The sequence below is a fragment of the Diceros bicornis genome, chromosome 28, assembly GCF_020826845.1.
Source record: "Diceros bicornis minor isolate mBicDic1 chromosome 28, mDicBic1.mat.cur, whole genome shotgun sequence".
In the NCBI taxonomy this organism is placed as follows: Eukaryota; Metazoa; Chordata; class Mammalia; order Perissodactyla; family Rhinocerotidae; genus Diceros; species Diceros bicornis.
Genome location: NC_080767.1, coordinates 31209770 through 31227618, shown reverse-complemented (window position 1 = coordinate 31227618; position 17849 = coordinate 31209770). Strand labels below are relative to the sequence as shown.

Below are 17849 nucleotides of genomic sequence, written 5' to 3'. Positions count from 1 at the left end.
TGTGAGTGGCTGGAGGTACACAGCAGAGCTCCCTGTAAGCAGGGCAGTTCTCAAGAAGACACAGGGAGAGTCTGGGCTGAGTGTGCCCAAATTGATCAATTAGGTGTTCTGGGCAGAGTAAGGGAGCAAATTAGGACAATTGTCACACTAATTGAGTTTCCTCCACGTGGAAATACAGATCAAGCCTGGTGAAGAAACATTCCTCCCAACACCAGCACATTCTTCTACCTATGTTAAATCAGCTTTTGATGACTTGTGTGAAGCCAATATGGAGCAGTGAAATAATTCCTGAAAGAATTCTCCTTAAAGAATTTTTCACCTCCATATTCAGAGAACTCCAAAATATATACCAAAAAAAGTAACCCCACCTAGAAGATTCTTGATAAATGATAAGAAAACTGGAAATAGGGCTTCCAGAAGTATGATTGATTGGGGTTGTCCTAACAAAGAGAGAGAAGGGAAGCCCTGAGACTGATTAGGATAAATAATAGGACAGAAGACTTAGATTCATGAAATGTTTATTGAGCACTTATTGTGATCCAAGTATGTTCACATATTATTCAGAGTAATCCTCTGATGTAGTTGTTCTTTCCATTTTAGAAATAAAACCAGAACTCAGAGAGAGTGTTCCTCAAGTCACCTAGCATGAAAGTGGTGGACTTTTGGTTCTGACTTGTAGCTTCTCACATCAAGTCTTGAGTTCTTATCACTATAACAGTAAATATTATTAGAACTGGAGTATGTGGGTGTGGGGGCTTAGAATAACATAAGTCAATCACTTCATTTTATAAATGGGGAAACCAAGGCTCAGAGACATTAAGTGATTATACAGCTGTCACACAGTTCATTAGTGGCAAAGCCAGTACTGGAACCCAAGACTTAAAGCCCCATGCTTATTCTTCTATAGAACACTGCCTGTTGATGCGTCAAGTATCAGATTATTTACTTTGTATTTCATTCTACCAGACATAAGGAATTCTATATTCTTGGGCTAGAGATATCTTTCATAGATTCTTTACAACTTGAGCTAAACAAACATTGGGACTTTCATTTTCATTTTATATGTATACAACCCCCCACCCATGGACTTCTCTCAGGCATCCAGTAAGAATAAACAAGAACCATTCTGAGAGTGTGTAGTAAACTACTCAGGGCATGGGGGCACTTCACAAAGATGATCAGAGGTTACTGATATCAGTGGTCCCCTCCCTGTCCTAGCTGCCAATCTGTACTTTGAAATATAAACATAAGAGAAAGAGAAGTCTCAGGTTTAGGGAAGCTACAGCAGTTGGGCTCTCAAGACACCAATTTTCAACTCTCAGCTCTGAGTCCTGGAGTCAGGACCCTAAGGTCCTGAGAAAGAGTGTTCGAGTGATTTTCTTCTGAGTAGTTTTCCCAGTGCCTCCTTCATATCCCTGTTTCTCAGGCTGTAGATGAAGGGGTTCAGCACGGGGGTCACCACTGTGTACATTACTGAGAAGACTCTGTCCTTTCCACCTGAGGGGGATGATGGAGGACATAAATAGACCCCAATAGCTGTGCTGTAAAACAGAGAGACCACAGAGAGGTGGGAGGTGCAGTTGGAAAAGGCCCTTTGCTTACCTTTTGGGGAATCAATTCTCAGGATAGCCAATGCAATGTAAAAGTAAGATGTAAGGATGCAGAAAAAGGGTCCAATTAGCAATGTTCCTGCCACAAGGATGAGCACCAGATCATTGATGTAAGTACTGGAGCAAGCCAGCTTCAGGAGTGGGACCAGATCACAGAAGAAGTGGGGGATGATATTGGGGCCACAGAAGGAAAGCTTGGTCACTAGGAGGGTATGCACTAGGGCATGGAAGGTAGTGACCAGCCATGGCCCAGCCACCAAGAGGACACAACGTTGGGAGTTCATGGTCATGGTATATTGGAGGGGGTGGCTGATGGCCACATAGCGGTCAAATGCCATCACAGCCAGGAGAAAGTTGTCAAGATCTGCAAATAGGCCAAAGAAATAGAGTTGTATTAGGCACCCACCATAAGAAATCAGTTTACTTCCTGAGCCAATATCATCTAGCATCTTGGGAATTATTGTAGAGATGAAACCAATGTCAGAGAAGGACAGGTTGGCCAGGAATAGGTACATGGGGGTGTGGAGGTGCATGTCAGAGCCAATGGCTAGGATGATGAGCAGGTTCCCCAGCACGGTGACCAGGTACATGCCCAAGAAGAGCACAAATAGGAGAGGCTGCTGCTGTGGCCACTCAGAGAGGCCCAGGAGAAGAAATTCATAGATGCTGGTCTGGTTTCTTCTGTCCATGTCTGGAATTCTGTATGAAATAAATTTTATTATAGGTAGCAGGAAAGTAAAGCAATGCTGTGTTGAAATTACTTTGAACCCCTGTTTAAACAAATTCTGAGGTTTAGACAATTTTGTTTTGGTAAAGTATGAATTCATAATCATGCATTTTAAAAAAACAGTTTGGATCAGACCATTTGTAAAGTTATAGTTTGGTGTCAGCACTCGATCAGATACCTAAGGTTCCTTCAAACTGTTTCAGCTGTGCCCATGGAACATGAGAGGTACCAGGTGTAAGTGTGCTCTGCATTGCACACATCCTACGGATATACACTATTTTTTCACTGAATAATAATATAGTTGAGTAAATAATGTTTTAATTAATTAAAATTAATTAAAATCAAATTAATTCATATTATATAATAATATGTAATGATTATAATTATAAATAGAATAATTATGTAATTTATTTAAAAATTTTTTAAGGTAAAAAATTTCAGAACAGCATGTATTTTATGATTCCATTTTTGTAAAATTAAAACATAAGTGTTTGTATATGAGTAAGAACACTGTCTGAAATAACACGTGCTAAAGGTCGATAGTATTTACTTCTGGGAAGTGAATGTGGGTCGAAAGGTTGTGGGTGCCAACTCCTTGCATTACTCAGATTTTTACCAGCATGTATTATCTTCGTAATTAAAAGATTATTTTTAAAGTACAATGGATGAGATTGGTTGAATTAATCCAAGCAACCATCCAGAATCCAGGAAGGAGATTTTGGGAGAGCTAGAGTTCTGACAAGTTAACCACGGTGTAATCTCTGACAAATAAGTAGGAGCACAAAAATCAAAGGCCTTTTACCCTGTTTGAGGAAAAAAAAAGTTATGGAGGAAGAATTTTTCATCGTGTCTGCTCCATTTAGGCCCTTTTTAGTGTTGCCAGCTTTCCCAAAGAAAAGGCTATAGGAAATGCAGAAAATACTGCCTCAATTTCCCCCACATGGCTGGGAATTACTTGTGTTTTTTCTCTGACAACCTTGATGCTCCCATTTCCAGTTGCTTCTCGACCTAGTTTGGAATCTCTTCTTCTGGCCCCTAGGATTTAAAAACCTGAGTTTTAGACTGTCTATTCTAGATCCCGGCCCCTTCTTTGCTCTAACAGGGCCTTCTTATATTTATTTATTAGATTCATATATTGCAAACCTAACTAGAAGGTGTCAAATCCTTAGTTTGCCCTCAAAACTGCATTTTAGTTTGTTTCTAGAAGAAGATATCTTGTACTTGAGACCTGAATATCTTTATTTTCCATAGCAGCCACAGCAAGGACACACTGGAAATCTTACAACCAGATAATACTGGACACTAAGTTGATCCAATCCACAGCCCTTGCTCTGATTCAGCGAAAAAGCCGGAGTTATAATAATAACCAACACTGGCTGAGCGCTACCCATGTGCTGGCCAGTGGATTCTCTTGTGACAACCCGGTGCAGTGGCGCTATGATTATCTTTATTTTAAAGATGTAGAAACTGAGGTTCAGAGGGGTTAAGAAGCTTGCCAAAGGTCACACATTTAGGATTTGAAGTAAAATTTGTCTGAGTCAAAAGCCTAAGTTCTTAGTTCTGCTGTGCTGCTTTTCAGTATTCACCAACCCACTCGCTGCGTCTAGTTCAGCAACCTGCTTGTTTGCAATAAGGAGAAAATGCACCATCAGAGAATTCATTCATTTATTCATTCATTCCAACGTTATCGAGACATAATTGACAAATAAAAATTGTACGTATTCAAGGTATAAAGCGTGATGTTTTAATTTACATATACATAGTAAAATGATTACCACAATCAACTTAATTAACACATCCATCACCTTAGAAAATTTAAATATCCATTCAATTTGGCAGTTACAGTTCTCATGGCAAATGAGGATATTAGTATTTTTGGCTTATGCATCTATATTTTGTGAGTGTGATTGATGTGAATCAGTCCACTTCAATCCAATCCAATGCTTGGGTAATATCCAGTTTCTATACTCGCAAAGGTAATCGCCTCGGACCATGGTTTCGACTCTGAGAGGCCCAGACCCTTTGCTTTCTGGTATCTCTATCTCCTCTACAGCCCAACTGCAACCAAGTCCAGATTTACGAGCTTACCAAAAGCAGGAAGCGCAGTGATACATTTTGCTATATTCTTTCAGTTATATCACCTTTACAGTAAGAATTAGAAATAAATGAACGTTGATTTCAGTTTACTCTTTTCTTGTTCAAGGGCTTCAGGAATCTCATTATTTAGTAGAAACATACAGCCCATTATAAACAGTTACACTGGTTCCAAATGAAAAATTCACAAAAATGAATTAATAGTCTCAGAATTCTTCTGATATTCTGGGCAAATAAACTAATAAAACTTAAAACAATTGATTTTGGGAAAAAGATATGTCCTTTGGTTTCAACCTTGTTATTATGGCAGATGATCTAACACCCCGGCCAGTGTGTTTAATCTGGAGGTGTATATCACAACCATGTGGGGAGCATTCCCTATACCCCTCCTCAAAATTGAATCCCCTCTGTATCTATACACTTAAAACCACTGCATTAGACTCATTTATTTGTTTCTGAGGAGAATATTTAGGTTGCATAGAGTAAAGGAAAAAAATGTTTAGTTTGCACTAAGAAAATCTTGATTCACCATCTGTATCAAACCTAATAACGTGGCTTTGAATAATTCCTTTAACTTCTCTGAACCTTAGTTTCCCTCTCTGTGAAGGATAACTAAATCTATGTCATAGGCTATTGTGAGGATCCTTATCACCATCCGGAAAATATCCAAGCTATGTCTTATCATGACATTATCAGCCTCTCGTGATTCTGTCTCTATATGTGCATCCAAGGACACTTCCCTCTCATGCCATGCCACCCCACATTCTCACCCATGAAGCCACTCACACTCAAACAACTCATCGTGTCCTGCCTGCATGCTTTTGCTACTTAGCTATTCCACCTTCCTGGATGTCTTCCTCCTCCTCCTCACCTAGCAAGAGCGCAGGTGTCAGCAGCTGAAAATATTTTACATTCTCCTGTTGGAGTTCACTGCTTTATCCTCTGTGCTCCCATAGCCCTCTATACGGGTCTTTGGTAGAACGCTTGACATAATTGCCTTATAATTAGTTGCTTGTCCCTATTAGACTGTGGGTCCCTCAATGCTAGGGACTCATTTTTCATCTTGTTTTTTCTTAGTATGTACTAGGTAATCATCTATTGTCTAAAATAGTGGATGGATAGGCAATAAGATGATTTTTAAAGCTATGGTGAAACTGTATGGTATTACTATTTAGCTATTAGCATTAATGGTGAAACTGTATGGTATTACTATTTAGCTATTAGCATTGTCTTTACTCATAGAGATGGTTAATAAAGCAGATGACCTTTACGTGAAGATATTAGGTTGCCTACCACACATTTTAGTACAGATAAGGTGTTCAAAATTTTTTCTGAAAATGAAATAAGCTATTGTGGATATTGAATTAGTAAGTCTAATAAACTGAGTATTTTCACAAGCACCGAATGCACGCTTTGTTTATATTTTACATTTGAACTAAATATTCTTTTGTTTAATTAAAAAAGAAAGCAGGGGAAATTAATGCTTGCAATTCAGATTTATATGAACATATCTGCTCAAGGGTCTGAATCTGTTCCTTTGTGCTCCTCCCCAGTGCTGAGAAATGTTCCTCCAACTCTCTTGCTTTTCTATATTTGAAAAGAGCCAACCTGACCTGACATGCTCCATCCACATGTCAAGCCCCTCTCAGGAGTATATGGAGAGTTCAGGAAACTGTGTTGTCAGGGTCCAGGGGGTTAGGTTTATAACCTGATGAAATAGTTCTCTGGATCAAAACTACCAAGACACTCCACCCTTCAGGGACTAAAGTATGTTAAGCCATCTGATACAACTCTCTTATTTTATGAATGAGAAAACAGATTCTCAAAGAGCTGCTGTAATCTGTTGAAGTTCAGCACTACAACTGATACCAAAAACAGGATTCCTGGAACTATTTCCAAGGGACCGTTCTGCTTCTCTTGACTGTCTAAGGGGTAAGTATGACCAATGACTTATGGTCAGTCCTGAGTTGGGCCAACAGGAGCTCCTCATTTCTTCATGCTAAGGTAGAGGTTTGACTCTTCTGCTCTCGGTTCTCTCTTGTTGAGAGTGGAGAAGCTGTATTTGATGGTCAAATGAAAAGACAGCATCTTCCCTTGTGACTAAGGCAGAAGGGACCACTGGGACATGGAAGCCTCATCTGCTCTAAGGAAGGAAAAATGAGAGCATGCCTTCCCAGATCCTGAGTCAGCTAGACTGCCTAGAAACCAAGTTAAAAAAATGTTATCTGCATGCAATTTCTGGCACAATCCCCAGAGCTCCCTGTTGGAAGTTGCAGAGACATCTGAGAATACCAGTCCCTAAAGGATTCGTTGTGGGAAAAGCCTTGGTTCATTGCCCAATCCCAGTCCTTGAACCCTAAATGAACTGCTCTGTGACTTTGTGAAGTTCACTTATCGTCTCTGGACTTTGGTTTTATCAGGTAAATAAGTCAGAAAACAAAATGTTCTCTCACAATAGAATCTTAGAGTTAACATTATTCCATTCTAGAGTGTATGAAGTGGTTTCTCATTGTGGTTTTAATTTGTATTTCCTTGATTCTTAAGGATGTTGAGCACATTTTCACGTGCTTATTGGCCATTCTTATATCTTCTTTTGAAAAGAGTCTGTGCATTTTTATTGGGTTGATTCTCTTTTGATAATGATTTGTAGGAATTTTTAATTCATGTATTCTGGATATGAAGACTTTATCAACTTTATATGTTGTGAATAGTTTCTTCCAGTCAGTGAACTTGATTCTTCATTTTTTTAACAGTCTTCTGATGGACTGATTTTAATTTAGATGAGGTCCAATTACCCGTTTATCCTTTTCTAGATAATGTTTTATGTGACCTGTTTATGAAATATATTTAACTCAAGATTGTGAAGATATTATTCAACATTGTCTTCTAGGAGCTTTAAAACTTAGATTTTAAATTTTTCAATTAAGCAGATGAGTGTGGGTCTATGTCTGGACTCTACTATTTTTCAATAATCGATTGTCTATTCTCATGCAAAATACTGCATTATTTTGCATATTGTACCCCTATAGTAAGTTTAAAATCTCTTAATGTCTTTTCAGTGTCTCTGCTATCTTTGGGGATATCCTCTTTGCCATTTCTGAAATTATGATCTTTGTTTTCTCCTTTTAACTTGAGCAGACTTGGTAAGGGTTTGTTAATTTTAGTAATCTTTGCAAAATATCAAAGTTTGGTTTAGTTGATTTTTCTCTATCATATACTTGTTTTTATTTTATTGCTGTTCACATTTGTCTTCATTATTTTCTTCCTTCTATTTTCTTTGGATTTAAATTGCTTTTCTTTTCTTACCTACTTAACGTGGACACATACACCATTGATTTTTCACTTTTTTTTTCTAACATAAGCATTAAAGGATAGAAATTTTTTCTCACTCTATGAGTTGCAGCTCACAAATTTTGATATGTTTTGTTTTTATTACTATCAGTTTTTATTATTTTCTAATTTTCATTGATATGTGTTATTTGGGCTATTTAGAAATGCCTGGCTTTATTTCCAAATAATTGGAGATTTCCTGATTATTATTTTTATCATTGTTTTCTTGTTGAATTCCATTGTTCTTAAAGATCATATTTTATGTTATTTCAATTCTTTGAAGTTTATTGAGGCTTTTGTGTGACCCATCATATGGTCATTCTTGTTATATATTTCATCAGCAAAAATAAAAGCAGCTCCTTCAGCTGTCAAGTGTGTGGTCTATTGTGGTGAATGTTCCATGTGGGCCTGAAAGAAATGCGCATTTTGCTGTTGTTGCTTTTCATGTTCAATAAATGTCAATTAGGTCAAGCTGGTTAATAGTGTTTTAAAAATCTTTCATATGCTTATTGATTTATTATCTACTTGTTATATCAGTTGCCGAAAGAGATGTTAAAATCTCCAATCATGTATTTGTCTATATTTCCTTTCAGTTGTCAATTTTGTCTTCATGTGTTTTGGAGCTCAGTTGTTAGGTTCCTACACATTTAAGATTATTTTGTCTTCTTGATTAATTTATCCTTCTATTATGAAGAAATTTCTCTTTTTTGTCTTTGGTAATTCACCTTATCTTGAAATCTTCTTTGACTTATATTTATAGTTATTCTGGCCTTCATATGATTAGTGTTTGTGATATCATTTTTCCATGCTTTTGCTTTCAACCTTTTTTGTATTCTTCATATTTAAAGTTTATTTCCTGTAGATAGCATGTACTGTGTGTGTGTGTTTAATTCAATTTTACAATCCCTGTCTTTTAATGGGAGCATTTAGTCCATTTGCATTTAACGTAATTGCTAATATGATTGAGCTTAAGTTTACCATTTTGCTATTTCTTCTCATTCCACCTGTTTTTTCACTTTTCTATCACTCCACTTTTGCCTTCTTTTAGATTGACTGAGTATTTCTTAGGATGCTATTTTACGGAACACTATGAAGGATTTATCTTTTCTACTTTGTATTATTTTTAGTGGTTATTCTGGAATTCACATTATGCCTTTTTTATTGAGATAAAGTTCATGTAACCCAAAATTCACCATTTTAATTAATTTAAAGTGAGGAACTCAGTGGCTTTTAGCACATATGTAATGCTTTGCAACCATCTCTACTATTTATTGCAGAACATTTTCATCACCTAGAAAGAAACCATGTAATCATGTACCTACTAAGCAGTCACTCCTCATTCCCCTCTCCCAGCCACTCTGGCAATAATTAATCTGCTTTCTGCCTCTGTGGATTTGCTTATTGTGGACATTTCATATAAATGGAATCTTACAATATGTGTGGTCTTTTGTATCTGTCTGCTTTCACTTGGCATAATGTTTTCAAGGTTCATCCATGTTGTAGCATATATTAGTACTTCATTCCTTTTTAAGGCTTAATAATGTTCCATTGTATGGATATAATTTTTGTTTATCCATTTCTCAGTTGATGGACAGTTGAACTTTTTTCTACTTTTAGCTGCTATAGATAGAGATGCTATGAAAATTCATGTAAAATTTTTGTTTGAATACATGCTTTTAGTTCTCTTGGGTATCCGTGTAGGATTGGAATTGCTAGTTCATATGAAAATATATGTTTAAATTTGAGGAATGGGCAAACTTCTTTCCACAATGGCTGAACCGTTTTACATTCTTAACAGTATTGGTTAAGGCTGTCAATTTCTCCACACCCTCACCAACATATGTTATTTTCCATTTTTTAAATTCTAGCCATCCTAGTGGGTATCATTATGGTTTTGATTTGCATTTCCCTAATGACTAATAATGTTGAGCGTGTTTTTGTGTTATATTAGCCATTTGTAGATCTTCTTTGGAGAAATGTCTACTCAAGTCTTTTTCCTATTTTTAATTGGCTTGTTTGGTATTTTTTGGTGAGTTGCAACAGTGCTTTATATATTCTTGATATTAAACCCTTATCAGATACATGATTTACAAATATTTTCTCCAATTCCTTGGGTTGCATTTTCACTCTTGATAGGGTCCTTTGATGAGGAAAATTTTTTATTTTGATGAAATCTAGTGTATCTATTTTTTCTTTTGTTGCTTGTATTTTTGTTGTCCTATTTAAGAAACTGTTGCCTAATCAAGGTTATTAGGATTTCCAGCTGTGTTTCCTTCTAAGAGTTTTATAGTTTTAATTCGTACTCTTAGGTCTTGATCCATTTTAATTTATTTTTTGTAAATGAAATGAGGTAGGGTTCAAATTATTCCTTAGGCATGTGGCTATCAAGTTGTCCCAGCACCATTTGTTGAAAGACAAAGAATCTGAATAGACATTTCTCTGGAAAAGATGTACGTATGACTAATAAGCACATGAAAAGATGCTCAACATCATTAGTCATTAGAGAACTAAATATCAAAACAATAATGAGATACCACTTCACATCCCCTAGGATAACAGAAACCAAAAGAAGGACAATATCAAGTGTTGGTGAGGATATGGAGATATTGGAACCCTTATACATACATGGTGGGAATGCAAAATTGTGTGGCTACTTTGGAAAACAATTCAGCAGTTCCTCAAAAGGTCAAATATAGAGTTACCATATGATCCCCAAAAATCCAATCTTAGGTATATATCCAATGGAAATGAAAAACTTGTACATAATGGTCCTAGCAGCATTATTCATAATAGCCAAAAAACTGGAAACGACCCAATGTCTATCAACTGAAGAATGGATAAATAAAATGTTGTATATCAATACAAGGAAATACTATTTGGCAATGAAAAGGAAGGTAGTACTGATGAGTGCTACAGCTTTTTAATTTTAAAGATGGCAGTTCTCATCAAGCTGTTTTATATGTTCAATGACATCCCCAAAACAACATAACAATAGTTTTATTTTTGTCAAGCAGAATCTAAAATTTGAATGGAAATATAAAAGGAAAAATAGCCAAGATGACCTATATTCAGTCATTTGATTTATGACAAAGACAGTACTTCAGGGGGCAAAGAATGTAATTTTCAGTAAATTCTTGTGTATCTATTGGATGTCCGTCAGGGAAAAATTAATCTGGGTCCATATCTTAAAATATACACAAAAAGTAAACCCAGATGGACTTTAAAAACAAATACTAAAGGCAAAATCAAATTTTTTTTTTAAATTTTTTGTTTATTGCAGTAACATTGGTTTATAACATTGTAAAAATTTCAGGTGTACATCATTATACTTCTATTTCTGCATAGATTACATCATGTTCAAAATAAAAAATTTTAAACACAAAATTTTAGGGTAATATCTTTAAGACCTTTGAATAGACAAAGATTTCTTAAACAGGACACAAATAGAATTAACCACATTGAAAAAATATATATACATTATATTGCAATAAGATTAGAAAGTCTGTTCATCAAAAGACCTATTAATATTTAGTATTGAAAATGCAAGCCACATAGTGAAAGAAAAAATTCTCAATATATATATGCAACAAAAGACTCATATCTAGGAGATACAAAGAATTCCTAAAAATTTATTTAAAAAAGCAGACTACCCAATAAAACAGCAGCAAAGGACTGGGAGCAAATCCTTTATGAGAGAGAATACCCAAATGATTGATAAGCATAGGCAAAGGAGAAAAACTACATGAGTTATCAGACAAATGCAAATTAAAACCACAATACAGTACTTCCACAAACCCCATAAGAATGTGTACAGTGGAAAATATGGACAGTATAAGTGTTGTAGAGCAAGTAGACCACACTTTTTCACATATTACAGGGATGAGTGTAATTGGTACAAACACTATGTCTAACTTTCTTGCATTATCTATGATTGCTGGAAATATGCATACAATGTGACCCCCAAATTCCACACTTAAGTATGTACACAAGTCCCAAACTGGAAACAATCCAAATGTCAATCAAAACTAGAATGGATGAATACATTAAGTTATATGGATACATTTGAAAACTATAAAAGCCTTAAGAATGAGTTAACCATAAATATACTGAACAAAAAAATTGGAATACAAAAGAGTACTTATTGTATACTTTATATAAGGATCAAAAACATCCAAACTTGTCAATGGTGTTAGAGAACAGGATAATGGCAATAAAGTAATCTGGTTAAGCACATGGTTTTAAAGCATGCATGTCTGAGATTAAATTTTAGGGAAGCTACTTACTTAATCTCTCTGGGCTTTAGTTTGCTCTTTTGTAAACTGGAAAATATCTGCACCCTCATAAGAAGCTTGTGCTGAGAATTAAAAAAAATATACATTTAAATGCTGAATTAATGGCAGCTGTGCTAAATGCTATTCAAGAGATAAAGCAGTTTGGTAACTTCGTCTGAATTCCTGACACTTGAAATACATAAAATTTGGTGGTATTAAGAAAATTCATATAAGTATGTGTTGATATCAGTACCAGATAGAGCGGGTTACTAAAGAAAAAGCTGGATATAAGAAAACATCTTAAAGCCTAAGGAAGTGGGCTCAAAAGTCTGAAAGGCTTGTGGTGAACATCACAGGGGTATGGGAGGGTTTGGAATTTCACTTAAGTCAAGTGGAAACATTAATACACAGAATTCAGAGAGCAAGTAGGGAAAAACACCAATCAGGTGAAGAAAAAGATGAAAGGAAACATAAAATTAGACGGGGAGAAGAATGGTATCAGCAATAAGAGTTGTCCAAGTTACAACTTTTAGAAGAGACGTATTTTACAGCCCCCATGAGTGCCCATGAGAGTGAGATTGAATTAATGACACCAAGGAGTGTCCTTGGTCCTGAAAATTTTCTGAAAAGCACATTTCATATCCTTATTCCTCAGGCTGTAGATGAAGGGGTTCAGCATGGGGGTGACCACCATGTACATCAAAGAAGCAATTATGTCCTTGACTTTGGAGCTGCCTGATGAGGGGAAATAGTAAACACCTGCAATTGTCCCATAGTATAAAAACACTACAAAGAGGTGGGAGACACATGTAGACAAAGCTTTAGAGATTCTTTCTAAGGTGGGGACCTTCAGGATGACGACTGCCATGCGGATATATGAGCCCAAGATAGCACTCAATGGCAGGCTGAAGATCAGTCCTCCTTCAGTGAGGATGAGCAGCTCATTGAGGGAGGTGTCTGAGCAGGAGGACTTGAGTACAACAGAAAGATCACAAAAGAAGTGGGGGATGACAGTTCCTGCACAGAAAGACAACTGGTCCACGAGAAGGGTGTGCAACAGGGCTTGGGCACAAGAGGAGAACCAGGACCCAGCCACTAGGATAACACAAAGCTCATCTCTCATGATGATGGTATAGTGGAGAGGGTGACAGATGGCCACATACCTGTCATATGCCATCACTGCTAGGAGAAAACTGTCAAGGCAACCAAAGAATATAAAGAAATACACCTGTGAAATGCACCCTGCATATGTGATAGAATGGCATTGAGTCTGCATGTTCATCAGCATCTTTGGGACAGTAATCGATGAAAAGGAGATGTCAGAGAAGGCCAGGTGGCTGAGGAAAAAGTACATGGGGGTGTGGAGGTGAGAGTCCAGGCTGATGAGCAGGATGATGAGCAGGTTCCCCAGCACCGTGGTCAGGTACATACTCAGGAACAGGGCAAAGAACACGTCCTGCTGCTCTGGCAGGATGGGAAACCCCAGGAGGAGGAATTCAGACACACTGCTCCGGTTGTCAGGCCACATGTTGTGCTTTTACACGCTGCAGATAAAGGAGGATTAGGAATATCAGAAAGAATGAGAGCGATACATTCCATACTGTAATTTTCTGAGAAAACAGTGGAATTTTAACTACATTCCTTTTAATTTTTCACACATGTGGATGCATGCATCTTCCCTCTCTCACAGTCTAGCTCCAGAAAAACATTACACCCAAAAGTAACCAACAAGACCTCATTGAGCAGAAGCAAGAGGGTGTTCACTGTTTCATTCAACCATTATTCATGGAATGTTGTGTCTGAACCCACCCCTCTGCTAAGCACTGAGAACATAGCAGTGAACAAAAAAAGCAAGTTTGCTCCCTTCTATGAATATGGTTTTTATGAGAATACTGGGACAATTTGAGACACTGAGACAGGGCCAAATAGTAATAATTCGCTGTGGCAGAAATAGTAGATGAGCCTCCGCAAACTGGTATCAGTTGTTTCTGCCTTAAAGTACCGTGAGAATCCAGTGATGAGGCAGTGTTGTTGGAGCATTGTCACACTCTTCTGGTGAACCTGGCCAGGTCTTGTTGACCTAGAGCTGTAAACTCATAGAAATCTAGAAGTAGGTGGTCATTTAAAGCTGCTTCATGCCAGAATAGCTCCCCAAACCAGGAAAGTCCACAAATTAACTTTCAGAATAATGGTGAACATTGTGGGGCTTATACTCTGTGCTGGGCACTACGCTAAGGGCTTTACATGCATTTCCTAATTAAATCCACACCAGATAAAATCTTCATTGTTGCACCAGGAAGTAGTGTTCTATTTCCATTTAAGTTGTTAGAAAATAGAAACATAAGTGATATAAATTCCGTAGGCATACAACAGTAGCTGTCAGAGATGGGAATACATATTTCTCCATATACATACAAGAAGAGTTATATATGTATGTATACATATATATAGATGGGGATATATGTATACATATATACATATAGATGGAATATATATAAACATCTATATGTGTGTGTATATATATCCTCATATATACATGTATATTGAACTGTAGTCCTATATATGTACACATATATATGGAGCATTCCATAGGACAATATATATATAATTGCCATTTTCTGTAGGTTAAAAATAATCTAATATTTGTTACTTCATGTAGTTCAATCTAATATTATTGCGATCAGAACCTGTGCTTTTAACGTGGAACTCTCCTGTTTCATTGGTTATAAGCACCAGACACTCTGTGTTATTTTAGAGCTGCCAGGAAACTGAAGTTGTCCAAAATTTTCTTAGTGCCTTGTCTAGATAATGTCTTTCGTTCATATTAATACATTTTCCAACTGACAAAAGGCTCTCACATACATAAACTTCTATTCATGCTATAAACATTTATTTAGGGTGTGTATGCTTCCATTATAGATAGGTAAACTGAGGCCAAAGAGTTATGTGACCTTCCCAAGGTCTTGCCACCACTTGCTGAGGGTTCCGCACTCTAACTTTATGCAGCACGATGCCTAACATTTCTTTGCCTGGGAAGTTAAGTGAAAATGGAAGATTACAAAACTCTGAGCGACTCAGTCATACTCAGGTGTATGAAAGTGAGAGCAGATCCTTCTCAGGAAACAGTTGCTTGGGGCATTGCTTATATCAGATGTTACTCTGGAAGGGGGTCACTTAAGGAAATATATGAGGTCATAGGTGAATATCAGAAGCTGCCAAACACACATATAAATATCACACACACACACTCTCTCTCTCTCTCTCACACACATACACACACACACATACTGCTGATTTGAGGATTCCAGTTACCTGTGTCTGATCCCCAACCTAAGAGAGGGATAACCAGTACGAAGTTCAGTTCATAAACACTCATATATATACAAGTCATAACACACAAGGTAAGACATACATAATAAGCAATAATGTATCACCCACAAAAACACTCACAATGCGCCACTGACACAGAAGCATGACACACCTGGTAAAACACACAATTCACATATCGCATGTACATAACTCATCACTATACACACATCACCAAAAATATACAAGACCAAACACACAATTCAAAAATCTCACAAGAAACGCACACCAACAACACATGCACACTCAGCCACACACTCACTACAACAAGCAGCACACACCCTCCCATTACTGAATGGTATCCTTCTGACCCAGACCCTTCCCAGGGGGAGTTAAGCCTATTCACACAGGCACAGTTGTTAAACCACCACCAACAACCCACACACGTGGTAACACATACATGGTAACATACACACAGACAAAAGCAAACAATGCACATTCTTACTCTCACACATGAATGTCACCCACAAACACAGCTCACACATACACTAGCACACTGCTGAGCAGAGGTTTGAACCCTCTCTGACCTGGGTTCCTTGGTGAGGTCGGGCATCTTCTTCTCCAGCAGCGGAGACGACAATTTCATTCCTGATGCTGAGCTCTCATCCGCTCAGCTGTGACGTCCACCGAGTGGGGGAAATGCTGTCATAACAAAAGGAGGCAAATGTTTAAGACCACAGGCATGAATCAAGAGTCCCTAGTCACACTTTTGGAGGCTGATAACTAGGTAACATGCACTAAAACAGATTGGGTCTAACTCGGGAAAAGAATCAGGCCGTGAGTCAGATACATAGTACATACACACACACACGCTACTATCAAACAACATGAACACAAGCTACACACACACACACATGCACGCACGCACACTCATGAACACAAAGGCACACAAACACACAAGCACACAGGTGGATCCATTGCCAAATGTAGATTTCCAGCTCCTTCTTACCTGTGCTCATTGTCAATGAGTTCACACACCACTTCCAGACTGTTGCTTAAATCTTCAGCTTCTCTTCATAGTAAAGGAGGGGCCATCATGGAATAATTGGCCAATTTCTTACTGCCATTTTGGGAGCAGTGTGTCCTGGAGCCAGAGGGGATTGGAGTCACAGGGGACTGTGTCCCTAATGCCAGGGATAGCTTGGACTCCATTCTTCTTGGGCATTGTTCCAAGTTCAAACTTTTCTTGGGCATGGTTCTAGCTGGGACTCAGAATATTAAAAAAAATTAATTTTTAAATGAATTCAGACTGAGAAAAAAAGTTGTACAAATGGTAGAATGAGTTCCTGTATACCCTTCACCCCCACTCCACAAAGGCTAGCGTTTTACCCCACTTGCTTTATTATGTGTGTGCGTTTGTGTGTGTGTGTGTGTATATGTGCGTATCAAACATTCAAGCTATAGATCTTTGGTAGGCATACCACAGTACATATTATCAGAAGGCACATGATTTCATTCAGATGTCAGTGGCTGATGACACTTCACATAGGAAGAGAATTTAAAGAGAAAGTTTATTACTCAAACAAAGGCCTCCTGGGGAGAGCTGCGTGGTGCAAGCAGGTCCAAATTGGCTTGGGCAAAGCAAAGGGAATGCGTTTGGCACTCTGTAGTGGTTAAGGGATTGGACTAGGACAAAGTGTCTGCTGGAGAAACTGAACATGTGCTGTGCTATATGAGCAACTTTGCCTGTGTTATTTATTCACATGCAGCAGAAAGAACCCTTAAAAGAACAAATGCCCCCTTGGTTGGTCAGCAGATAATCTAAGGTTGGCAATTATCAGCATTGCAACCATAGTGGCCAGGTAGCATTGCCTCTCATTGAGGGCTTTGAGGGCTGTGGAAGTTTGAGTCATATATTTGGAAACTATTTTGGACATTTCCTGACTGACATCAATAATTTTACTTTGTTGTGTAATATTATGATCCCCAATGTGGTCAGCAGAATAAAGGCAACTGGTAAGAGTATAACACGTTGGTGGTGAAAATAAGGTTGCTGAGCTGTGTTTAGGGGCAGGAGCCCAAAATGGAGATAGTGCAAATCGAATTATGAGGAGAAGCCTAAGTTAGAGGAATAAACTGGTGCTAGAGGGACAGATACTTGGTGAATAAAAGAATAACCGTCATGGGCTAAAATCTTAGACTTAGCATTTGGTATGGGCAACCAAGAACTAATATTTTGCCAGTGAGCATTTTGATCAAGACATAATATGGGACTATTCTGGATTGTTGAAGTTAGTATTTTAAAGGGAAGACCAGGGGAACAACCAAGGTTTAGGTTCAGATAGGGAACCAGATAGATGGATAGGGAACCAGATAGAAGGGAGTGGGTTGTGTTATTTTGAAGGTTTCTTTAAGGTCAGTTGGAAAGGTTACACCACGGCCAGGCAGTTGAGAGGGTGCTTTATGGCATACCTAACAGTTCATATGCTTTAAAACACAGCTGTTCACACA

General features: G+C 37.7%; 2 protein-coding genes across 2 annotated transcripts; both read right to left on the bottom strand.

Moving 5' to 3' along the window:
- Positions 1-1345: 1345 nt before the first annotated feature.
- On the bottom strand, positions 1346-2299 carry LOC131393605 (olfactory receptor 1361-like). The gene has a single exon (XM_058524673.1). It carries the CDS (start codon positions 2297-2299, stop codon positions 1346-1348), a length of 954 nt encoding a protein of 317 aa, XP_058380656.1.
- A 10316-nt stretch (positions 2300-12615) lies between these two features.
- LOC131393604 (olfactory receptor 1J2-like) lies at positions 12616-13578 on the bottom strand. Its single transcript, XM_058524672.1, has one exon. The coding sequence runs from the start codon at positions 13558-13560 to the stop codon at positions 12616-12618; it is 945 nt and encodes a 314-aa protein (XP_058380655.1). The 5' UTR covers positions 13561-13578.
- Between the last annotated feature and the right edge of the window lie 4271 nt (positions 13579-17849).

Coding starts and splice junctions, on each gene's coding strand:
- LOC131393604 (XM_058524672.1), bottom strand. CDS start 13,560: ATGTGGCCTGACAACCGGAGCAGTGTGTCTGAATTCCTCCTCCTGGGG.
- LOC131393605 (XM_058524673.1), bottom strand. CDS start 2,299: ATGGACAGAAGAAACCAGACCAGCATCTATGAATTTCTTCTCCTGGGC.